Genomic DNA, 10,268 nt, shown 5'->3' on the forward strand with positions numbered 1-10,268 from the left:
GGGGGCAGGGCAGAGCTGGCGAGAGAGGAAGAGAAAGTGCACAAATGAGTGTCGTCTGCAACAAAAAGGGGGAAAGCGCAGAAGGGCTTCGGCGGTCGCGAGCGGGGCTCCTTTGCCTCTTCACGGCTCTCCTGATCTCCCTTCCCGGGCAACCTCAGCACACATGCGCAGTGCACGCATGTCGCATCACTCGCAGTGGAAAGGGCAGCGGCACATGCGCATAGAAACAACACACACTCAAAAAAGAAGCAAACGCGGTGCCCCCCTCCTCCTCGCAGCGAAAGAGCCAGCTAGCAAGAAGCTTGCCTGCTGTTGTCTAGCTCGCGAGCAGACCCCTGCATGCATGTTGAGATGCCACGTTGCCAACAAGAGAGGAGGGGAAGTAGTGTGACACATTAGTTGTATATCGTCTGACATCTCCAAATTCATACCTTCACGTGGTAGCTGCGCGGTAGGGGAGCTTCCTTCCTACTGTGAGGGAAGAGAAGGCCCGCGCAAAGTGACTATCCCACTGCGTGGCAAAGCGTAGAAAGGCAACAGCGCTGGCACCTGCGTGTGTGCGACTGTTGCCAACCCTCTCATTCTTGAGCTGTGCGCCTCTACGTCGCTTCCCACCAAAGTCGCACGGGATCGTCGAGCGTGCGCGTCTCACTCCGTCCCGCGGACACGCAGACAATCCCATACCAGCCACTGCAGCCAGTTTACTTCCTTGACTCCGCCTCCTCTTTCGCAGGTCCCATCACGCGGACGGCAGTGAAGAGCTCCACATCGGCCTCCGTTACCTTTTTCCGCGACTCCTGGTGTGCCGTCACGATGCTGGTGATTTGTCGGATGAGGACTTTCTTCACGTCACCGGTCATGATGCGGCCAAGCATGTAGTCCTTCTGGAGGCGCTTCAGCTCCTCGTCATCCTCGAGGAAAAAGCGGAGCCACTGCACAGGTACGTCGACGTTGGTGTTACCACCAAGAAGCAGCTGCTCCTTCTTATCTGCGCCACCGCCGCTGAAGGCGTGCTTGTTGATCTTGTCTTTGATCATCTTTGGGGTGTCCGTCAGAAAGACGGCAGCGCCGGTGGATGAGCTCATCTTGCCTTTCGACCCACTAAGACCCGGGAAGAACTTGGAGTGAATGACGGCTGGTTTCAAATAGCCCATGCGCGGCGCCACGTCGCGCGTAAGGCGGAAGTACGGGTCTTGGTCGATCGCTTGCGGTATCATGCAGAAGACGTTGCCCTTCTGCAGCGGAAAAATGTGTGGAAACGCCGCCGAGAAAGAGGGTGCGGCCTGAATCGCAGGGAACATCCAGCGGCCGCAGTTGTCCTCCATCTTGAAGCCGAAGCAGCCCCGCACCTGGCTAGCCGTGTACGCCTTCTCGATGCGTGCGACAATGCGATACATCTGTCCGACGTACTCAAAGTCCCTGAAAATGAACGTCAGCTTCGGATCAAAACCAAAGGCAATGATGTCCTTCAAGTTTTCCGTGGTCATTTTATCGATCTCCTCCATCGTCAAGTCCTTGAAGAAGAACTTTTCGTCATCGGTAAGCTGAATGACCAGCGGCACATGGAACGTGTCTTGCAGCCACTTGGTGAACATAAAAGGTATCAGGTGGCCAACGTGCATCGACTCGCTGCTGGGACCACGGCCAGTGTACAGGTAGAAAGGCTGCCCCTTCTCGTACGCATCGAGGATAAGGTTCAAATCACGATGAGAGAAGAAGATGCCGCGGCGCAGAAAGTGATGGGGTTTCTTCCCGGTCAGCCGCTCCATCCGCTCCAGCAGCTTGTCGTCGATCGCCTGGCACCCGAAATTTTTGATGAGCTTGTCATAGTTCACGTCACCCTCGACCGTCCACGGGGTCACGACAACCTCCTGCGCGGCGGGGTCCTCCATTCTTAAGAAGTCGGCAACACCCAACGGAGAGCACAGCGAGGTGAAAAAATGGAGTGCGCCAATGAATTCGATTGGGTTGTGGAGCTGCAGTCGATCTTGGCTGAGCAAGCGCAGGTAAGATGCGCAGCAGCGATGCAGTCCAACCCGGGTTTTCATTGGTGTAAGCACAAGGAAGTGAAGGCAGCGAGTAGGAACATGAAGGGTGAGCAGGCCAGAGAGATAGACAGGCAGCGGGGGAAAGGGGGACATCATCAAGCATGGCGGAAGAAGCCACGAAGTAAAACGGTCAGCCGTAAAGCATTCATTGCCACTCAACCATAAAGGAAAGGAGGAGACGTGATGAGGCGATAGCAGGCCGCAGACTCCCACCACTCTCACTAAGGGCAGTCCCTCCGTGGTTTCATGTGCGCTGCGCAGAGGCTGTCTGAGGCGTTTTTGTATGCGTGTGACCACGCACGCCCAGACAGCACACAAACGGACAAGGTCAAGAACCAACAGCGATGCCGAATGAAAATAAGCACAGTGCGAAGAAGGACCTTGTTTTCGTCAACGTGTCCGTACTCTGCCACGGAGCATCAGGCCAAACGCCGCGCGACCCATCGGCCTGTCACAGGGCCCATCGCGGGGCGCAACGCAGCCGCACACACGCCCCACAGCGATGCGCCCACCCAGTCACCGGAGAGCACGGGCCCTGCGCCCCAAAGAAAAACTCTACCCACACCCACTATACCGGTCGCCACCTGGTGCATCTCCCCCTCACGTTGGCACTCAGGCGTCACGCGCCAGCACGCAGTGCGAGGCGCCGGGCGACATATACGTTCGAGTCACGTCGACGCCTTGCCTATCGTGTGGATGGCATGAACCTGTGTTCCCTGTCGCGGGTCGCACCGACGCAGCGCCATCCACGGCACGGCCGCCGACATCAGCAGCGGCGCATCGGGCTTCCCCACGTCGCTGGCGCTCGGCCCTGTGACCGCCAGAGCTGGTCCGGCATGTATGGCAAGGATCGGGGCTGCTTGGCTTTCTCCCACAGCGAGTGGGGCTACTGGACCCTGGACGCTGGGCTGAGGCGACGTCCCGCACGGAGGGGAAGGGAGGAGGCAAAACTGGAAGAAGGAAAAGCAGGGCGATCACCAATACACATATGCCCACAGCAGCAGCAAGGACATATGCGGTTGTAGAGAGGGCGTAATGCTGAGCACGGGTAAGAGAGAGCGAATCGTGCAGCGGCGTCCCTCTCCCAAATCGCAGCGACAGCGATCAGCAACGCATAATAAACACAAAGGCAAAGGCTGGTATACGCAATAAGTATCGGAAATCAGTGGAGGCACTAAAGCTCAGAGAGAGCCAGCGGGGACGGGAGGGGGAGGGCAACGGCGCGTATGCAGCGACGGTAACGGAAGCGGGTCGTCGGCTCAGTTCATGAGCAGACCAATGCTAACGATGGCAAGCATGATCACCATGCATATGAAGAGCATCTTGTTCCGGGATGACGTTGCTTGATACTGCTGCGCGCGGCGCAGGTGCTGTGAGGCGTTGCGGGTGGCACGCTCTGCGGAGGAGAGGTTATTCTCCACAATCTCGAGCTGCTCTCCTTGCTCGTTGATCATTCCGTTGATGTGCTGGAAAATTTCATGGATGTCGCGCACGTTCTCCGCGATCTCGCCTGTCTCGCGCTGGCGCTCTAGCATGAGCTCCTCGTACATGTCACGCTCAAACTGCACCCGTTGCGGGGACTCCGTGTTCAACAGCGCCTGACCTTCATTTTCGTCATCATCCTCGCTTGCCTCACGGAATGCCCGCAGCGCGCGGTTGCTTTGAGTGCCCCGTGCAGACTCGCCGTGCATGCACTTACGGTAGAAGTCGTTGCAGGTCCTTTCGTAGTCCTTGAGAACCATCTCAGCGTCTTTGGCAAGCTTCCTACCCTCGTCACTAAGACCCTTGTCGAGTAAGATGAAGCGCTCAAATGACTTGACGATCTTTCGGATGTCCTGCACATCGGTAGCGTTGGCGTCACGTGTGATGTGCTTCACCTCCTCGCGCTCCTTCTTGATCTCCTCGATGGAGCTGCGCCGATTGGTGATACGGCGTATCGCCGTTATCTTCTGCCCGAGCGACTGCAAATGCTTTGCGAGCAGGTCGCAGGCGCGGCGCCAGCTGGGGTCCCCCATTTCCTGCATAAGAAATGGCAGTGGTGTCCCGAAGCGTGGGAAGCACAGCGCCTTTTCTCGGGGGCTGGAAAAGAGAGGGGCAAGGCCAGGAAAAAGGAGCGCCTGTGCTAACCCGAGCGCGGAGGTGTGCGTGTGTGCCTCTGGTGGCAGGGACAGCCCCGCTTCCCCGCGCAGGTGCAGAAGGGCGCAAACGAAAGGGAGGAGAACGGTGAAGCGGGTGGTGCAACTGAACGACAAAGCAAAAAGATGGCGGCGGGGATGGGGAGATGCGTCGAGCGTCTAACTTGCACCGTTTACAAAGAGCCGTTCTTCTTCCGTTTGATCACGCCACAGGAGCGGATGGCAGTGACAGCAGGGGACACCGCGCAGATTGCGTGCCGTCCACCACGAGCGTTGATGGAAACAAGTGCTCACACAAGAGAAAGAGAGAGAGAGAGAGGGATCATGAACGAAGACGGTTAACGGAAGGAGTAGGGGAGATGGGGCTGCGCGCAAGCGACGAATAAGCATGATTCGAAACCCGAGGAGACAGAGTCGCGCGATCAGGACACGAGCGACTCAGCGTACGGCCAACACTGCCACGACCCTCCGCTGCGCGCATGGGGCGACGCAGAGGATTTTAAGAACAAGATGAATGGCAGAAATGGAAGAAGACGTTGCACGAGCGCCCTCTTGCGCTGTGCTTTCACATTAGTGCTGCGCTTACCTACTGCACGTGCTTCCGTGCTTCTACAGCAGAACATTTCTTTTTTTTTTTGCACCTTCCACGGCTGCCGCGCAGCGGAGTCCTTTCGGAGAAGCAGCCACCTCAACGGCAAGTCAAGTGATCGTCGGGTTTGCTTCGCCACGCGCCAGCCACAGCAGTCTCACACCTGTAGTAGGACACCGTCCCGGCCAGGTCCACAAAGCCGACAAAGCAGCTTACCTCATCTTCCTTGTGTGCCGCTTGCCATGCTTCCACGAACGCTATCCACTCCGCCAAAACTGCCTCGCTGATGCAGTTGGTGTCGCTCGCCTCGACAGCGATGAAGAGACGCTGCAGTTGAGCACCGCTGTCATCGGTCCACGTGCTCGAGACGGCGAAGGTGCCATTGGAGATGGGTTTTACGTACCGAGTGGTCCACAGAGGCAGCCGGCTCTGCACATCCGTGTAGAGAGCAGTCAGGAAAGGGCTGTGATTCATGCGATGCGCACCTGTCTGCAGGGTGCACAGGTCATGTCGGTGAAAGTGAGGGGAAAAGCAAGAGACGAGTACGGCAACGAAAGCTAAGGGGGGGAGGCGTTGGAGAGGTAGAAACTCGACCAGTGGGTCTCGCGGGCGGAAGCTTTTCGTGACTGTCTTCACTGTTTCTTGGCAGCAAGACACATCGCCACACGAGGAAAAAAAAGGGAGGAGCGACACTGTCAGCCAGAGAGGCACGGGGAGTGAGAGAGACTTCACTCCTCCGCACCGCGATGGAATGCCTCCAATAGGACTTTGAAGGAAAGGGCCATCCTTCATAATGAGTGCGCTGTTTCTTCTCTCCATCTTTTGAGGGTAGTGTTCAACAGTCTACAGTATTGCACATCGGTATCCTCACACACAATGACGAAGAGAGACTGATGCCTGCAGGGGAAGGCCTCAGCGAGAAGCGGGACTCTACATGCGTGGTAGGCTCTCGCTGCAGAGCTGGCCGCCGCACAAACCTCTCTTGTCAACCCTACCAATTCAAATCGCATTGGAAAAACAAGGCTCGATGAGGCGGTGCGTGTGTGTGTAGCAATGCGCTCAAGGCGGTGCCCGCCCGTCACTTACTTGCGCTGAGCTGTGACAACTGAACCAGTCTCTTCTGATACTCCTCCAGGAACATGCGCGAGAGCCTCTCCACGGGCTCTACCGTGCCCGTGCCGCGCAGCGCAGAACACTTGAAAAAGGTCAGTTGATTAGCGCGTGCAAAAACCTCCGCTTGGTTGTCCGTGACCTCGGCCTTGTCAGCGAGGTCCATCTTGTTCCCCAGAAGGAAACCGATCATGTCCTTCTTCGCAGTACGCGCCTTGGTCACCCACTTCCGACACGACTCGAACGTTGCCTTGTTTGATACGTCGTACACGAGAATAAAGGCAGACACGCTCTCTAGATAGTGAGATGTCATGCGATCATACAGCCGCTGCCCCGCCACGTCTAGGAGCGACACCTCGACCGTGTTGTCTTCGTCCAGCGCAAACTCTTTTACGACAAAGTCGCACCCCATTGTCATGAGATAATTTTTGGGGAACACCGTACCATTGCTATGCACCATCTGAACGAATGCCGTTTTGCCGGAGGTCGGCTCACCGACCACGGCGACGCGGAGGCGCAGGAGCACCATGTGAGCGAATCTGCGCAGAGAGCCGAAGCAGAGTGCGCGACTATTCAAAGAGGGTCTACGGAGGCCGCCACAGGCGTGCAAACACGTACAAGCTGTGCGCAGAAGGATGGGTGTAAGTGAGTGTCACGAGGGCGTCGCTTAGATGAAAAGTCCGGAAAAGAAAGACCCCGAAAAGAGCTGCAAAGCGAGGCGGAGAGGCGAAAAAAAAAACGTCAGCGAAGAGGTTCAGCTTTTTTTTCCTTCCAAGGCTCGCGGTTCACGCCACAGTCGTCAGCGGCGTCCCTCGCAGCAACCCCCGTCCCCGCCCCAACACGCAGACCAATAGGCGAATAGTGTGGGTACCACCAACGCACAACGAGAGTGTAAGAGATGAATGGAGGAAATGGCGAGGAAAAGGTCACACGGGCGTTGCAACTGCGCACGGTGCCGTGCGTGTATGTTGCTGGCATGATTCACCGTTGCTGGTGTAGTTCGCCACCTACAAGAAGAGCTGTGGCGCAGTGCACACATGCACACCCAAAGGCGATGGAGCTTAGAGGACGATCGGGAAGGATAGGCGAAGAAAAGGAAAGCTGGACGGGCATCCTGCACTGACACTCTTATTCTTGTGTGTACTAGTGGCCCAGCACGTGAGCTGGCAACAGAAAACGATGGATAAACGGGAGCCGAGCATGGCTGCCACCCGCCGCGACACCTCGCCTTGTGTGGTGTCGCAGTTTGCGTGCACACGTTTGTATCCGGTGACCGGCACGCAAACAGGTGAGCTCAATGACAGTCTCCATGAAGCCTTGAGCGATTGTAAGAGCGTAAGAGCCAGCGAGACGCACTGGCACACCCCAGCACAATGGCCGAGAACTTCACAACTCCCCTCAGTCTGCCTAGTTCACCACGAACAAGTCAGGAAGCAGACGCGCACACAACCACACCGCACGTGCCCCTTGTGACGCTGCAGCTAAATCCCTGTCGTCTAGGATAAACCGTCCTGCTGTGGAATTGGGCCATGCCTCTTGCAGGTTCTGTTTGTCTTCCCTCGTCCCTTCTTCGGGTACGTGCGGCGCGATCGGCGCCAGATGGAGACCCGGGTGGATTGCATGCCTCGGTCTAGGCGGGCTGCGTCCAGGCTCCTGCTCGAGGGCGGAAGCGGCGACGTCAGTCGGGTGGGTAACAGGTGGTGGCCTAGACGCATGCCAAATCAGCTCAGAGAGGAGGTTGGCCACCCCCAGGTCCGGGGTCCTCGGAGACCCTGCACCCCGAGGCACCCATAACCGTGTGTGGGGACTCCATCGCAGTCTGGAGGGCCCGATGGTGCGACTTGGGATGCTCTCGTGCTGCTTCCGGTATCTTGGCCTCATGAGCCCGCTCGGTGAGATGCAGGAGAGGCCGCGTGCTTCGCACACATGCACTGTGGCATTAATTGGCGTGGATATCTTGGTGCCTTTTCCTTCCCTCACTCTTTCCCCCTTCGACCTCTGGATGCTTTGTCTGGGTGTGAGGCACCGTGCCAGCTGTGCATGGCAGCGCCTGCACACAGTGCTCACTTTCCTGCATCCTTGGGCTTGTTTCAAGACGACGCTGTTGTCTGGAGAAGAGGCTTGCTATTTTCTATCGTACATTTCCGTGTATGCCAGTTGGGGGGGGGGGCGTGTCTGGATGGCTTCTCCGCATGCGCCGCGACAGGCGGGACGCTGCTATGAGCCTGTGGCAGCAAGGGCACTCCAAATTCCTCTGAACCCGCACGCCTCTGACAGGCACGGCCGTGTCAGGCGTAAGGGGGCCGCGGAGAGACATGTGCCAGCACACTGAAAACTCTAGGCTTGACTTTCTAAAGGGGCACAGGTGGTGCAGCCGTGCACACCCGACAGGTGAGGAGTCCATCCAGTGCGATGGGAGATGCACGTGTAATCAGCTCATTGCATGAAACGGGGTGTGCTTTGAGCGTCGAACGGTACTCGGTATCGCGCGTAGCATATCGGGCACAGCGCCCGGGCGGCCGCCTCCGAGCACAAACGAGTGGGGGGTGAAGGTTCTGGCGGGGGGGGCTTCACAAGAAAGAGCTAAAGGAGCGAGAAAAAAGGCCGTAAAACGAACAAGTGCAACGGCGTTGACATACATCTACACACGAGACCCGAACAAGTCTAGGATACCGGTCGAGTCCTGCGGCTCCTTTGTGCTGTCGCAGGTGGGCTGGCTGGAGCGAAGAGCTGCGCGCTCGAGCTCGGTGATCTGTGACAGCTCTGTGGGTAGGCGCCAAACTTGTACTACGCCGCGCGCATCGCCAGTGGCCAGCCACTCGGCTGCGGTGGAGTTGAAGGCCACGGTCAGCGCTCCTGCTCCGTCGGCCGACACCGCGGCCGTGTACGCCGGCTTGAACTGGTCCCTCTCGAGATCGTAAACCCGCAAAAGTGACCTACGTGAGACCACTGCCACAACTGAGGGCCGGAACGGGCTGAATCTGCCGTCGTAGAGATAGCCTTTCGTTTCCTCCGACAACTCGAGGGTGAGGAGCGGAGAGCGCTGGAGGTCCGAGTACAGGCGCGCGCTGCAGTCCGAGGAAGTGGTCAAGAACAGGTGTCGGAAAAAGGGCGATGCGCTGAGTGACTGCAGTGGGCCACAGTGGCTCTCCAGCCAGTCCAGTTCAAGAGGGGTGATTGTCGGTGGCGCCTGGGAGTTCGTCTCGATCGGCAGTGGCCATGTCCGACCGCGGCCCACCTCACCGTTCTCCAGACCCACGAGAAGGACTCCGTCCAACGCGGGGAGGTAACTGCCGCGCTGAGTTTGTACACCGCCATAGGTGAGTGCTGCAATACCGACAGAGAGGTGGCGGCGGCTCCGCACGCTGTACGCGGCGATCGGCTTGGCCAGCTTGTTCGCCGGGCTCCAGTGGATGATGAGTCCACTCTGACTCGCTGAGCACAGCACATACTGATGATGATGCCGGGACTCCTGTGGGTTCTTCACCCATTGCAGCACCGTGACTGGCTCGGTGTGGGCAACCTCCGATGCCGAAGAGGAGTACTTTCCTGGAAAGTTCTCTGTCACATTTGCGAACACGACAACTTCACCACTATAGCTGCCAACGGCCAGCATGCACGGGTCTGTGGGATGAAAGGCGATGCAGGTGGCGCCGGTCTCCGTCTCCAGGGTGTTATGCGGACGGCTCTCCCTCAGATCCGGCCGTGCCAGGTTCCACACGCACACGTAGCCCTTCTTGTAGCACCAGCCCGAGGTCTCCATGAGGCCGTAGGCAGCAGCCACGATGTTACCATGAGTGTTCCACGTCACCCCCAATGCCTCCAAGTTGTCCTCTTGGACAGCGGGCGACGTGAGCCTATAGAGAACAGAAAGTTCGGTGTTTTTGCGCGACCAGGCAGGGGAGTAGTGGTCGAAGATGCTGCTCGTGGCATTGCGGTGCAGAACCGTCAGTAACTGGTTCATGGACTCCTCCAGAAAGGTGGAGAGCTTCGCCTGATCGTGAGGAACCCCGTTGTACACGTACTGCAGTCCCTCTAGAGACGCCTGAAATGATCGCCGCTCCGTTCCCACGCCCTTGTCTAGTTGGTCGGACGCCTGGAAGCAGCTGATGTCCGTCTGCGATTCGTGGCTTTTGACCTTCAGCTTAGACGTCTGTGTCGCGGCGTCTTCGTGTGTGGTCTCCGTCTTCCATTGAGATGGAATAGCCACCTTGCCAGTGACCTGATTCTTGAATTCGCAGGGGTGCGACATGTCGATCCTCCAGCAATGTGACGCAACAGCAGCAGCGCGGCAGGCGAGTGTACCTTGCTTTGATAATGTAGGGGGTGTTCCACCCTCCCCGCCGGCCCACCACCGCGTCGAAGGGAAAAGGGCGAAAGTAAAGG

The 10,268-nt window shown here is 57.9% G+C and overlaps 5 protein-coding genes across 5 annotated transcripts; all 5 read right to left on the minus strand.

The window, feature by feature from the left end:
• Positions 1-701: 701 nt before the first annotated feature.
• LMJF_29_0060 (putative tryptophanyl-tRNA synthetase) lies at positions 702-2,144 on the minus strand (the record flags this gene model as incomplete). The annotated part of the gene is made up of 1 exon (XM_003722032.1): positions 702-2,144. The coding sequence occupies one exon, from the start codon at positions 2,142-2,144 to the stop codon at positions 702-704; it is 1,443 nt and encodes a 480-aa protein (XP_003722080.1).
• A 1,163-nt stretch (positions 2,145-3,307) lies between these two features.
• On the minus strand, positions 3,308-4,072 carry LMJF_29_0070 (putative QA-SNARE protein; the record flags this gene model as incomplete). Its single annotated transcript, XM_003722033.1, has 1 exon — positions 3,308-4,072. One exon carries the CDS (start codon positions 4,070-4,072, stop codon positions 3,308-3,310), a length of 765 nt encoding a protein of 254 aa, XP_003722081.1.
• A 799-nt stretch (positions 4,073-4,871) lies between these two features.
• Positions 4,872-5,246, minus strand: LMJF_29_0080 (conserved hypothetical protein; the record flags this gene model as incomplete). The annotated part of the gene is made up of 1 exon (XM_003722034.1): positions 4,872-5,246. The coding sequence occupies one exon, from the start codon at positions 5,244-5,246 to the stop codon at positions 4,872-4,874; it is 375 nt and encodes a 124-aa protein (XP_003722082.1).
• Positions 5,247-5,850: 604 nt separating this feature from the next.
• On the minus strand, positions 5,851-6,411 carry LMJF_29_0090 (putative ras-like small GTPases; the record flags this gene model as incomplete). The annotated part of the gene is made up of 1 exon (XM_003722035.1): positions 5,851-6,411. The coding sequence occupies one exon, from the start codon at positions 6,409-6,411 to the stop codon at positions 5,851-5,853; it is 561 nt and encodes a 186-aa protein (XP_003722083.1).
• A 2,112-nt stretch (positions 6,412-8,523) lies between these two features.
• On the minus strand, positions 8,524-10,134 carry LMJF_29_0100 (conserved hypothetical protein; the record flags this gene model as incomplete). Its single annotated transcript, XM_003722036.1, has 1 exon — positions 8,524-10,134. One exon carries the CDS (start codon positions 10,132-10,134, stop codon positions 8,524-8,526), a length of 1,611 nt encoding a protein of 536 aa, XP_003722084.1.
• Between the last annotated feature and the right edge of the window lie 134 nt (positions 10,135-10,268).

The sequence above is a fragment of the Leishmania major genome, chromosome 29, assembly GCF_000002725.2.
Source record: "Leishmania major strain Friedlin complete genome, chromosome 29".
Lineage (NCBI taxonomy): Eukaryota > Euglenozoa > Kinetoplastea > Trypanosomatida > Trypanosomatidae > Leishmania > Leishmania major.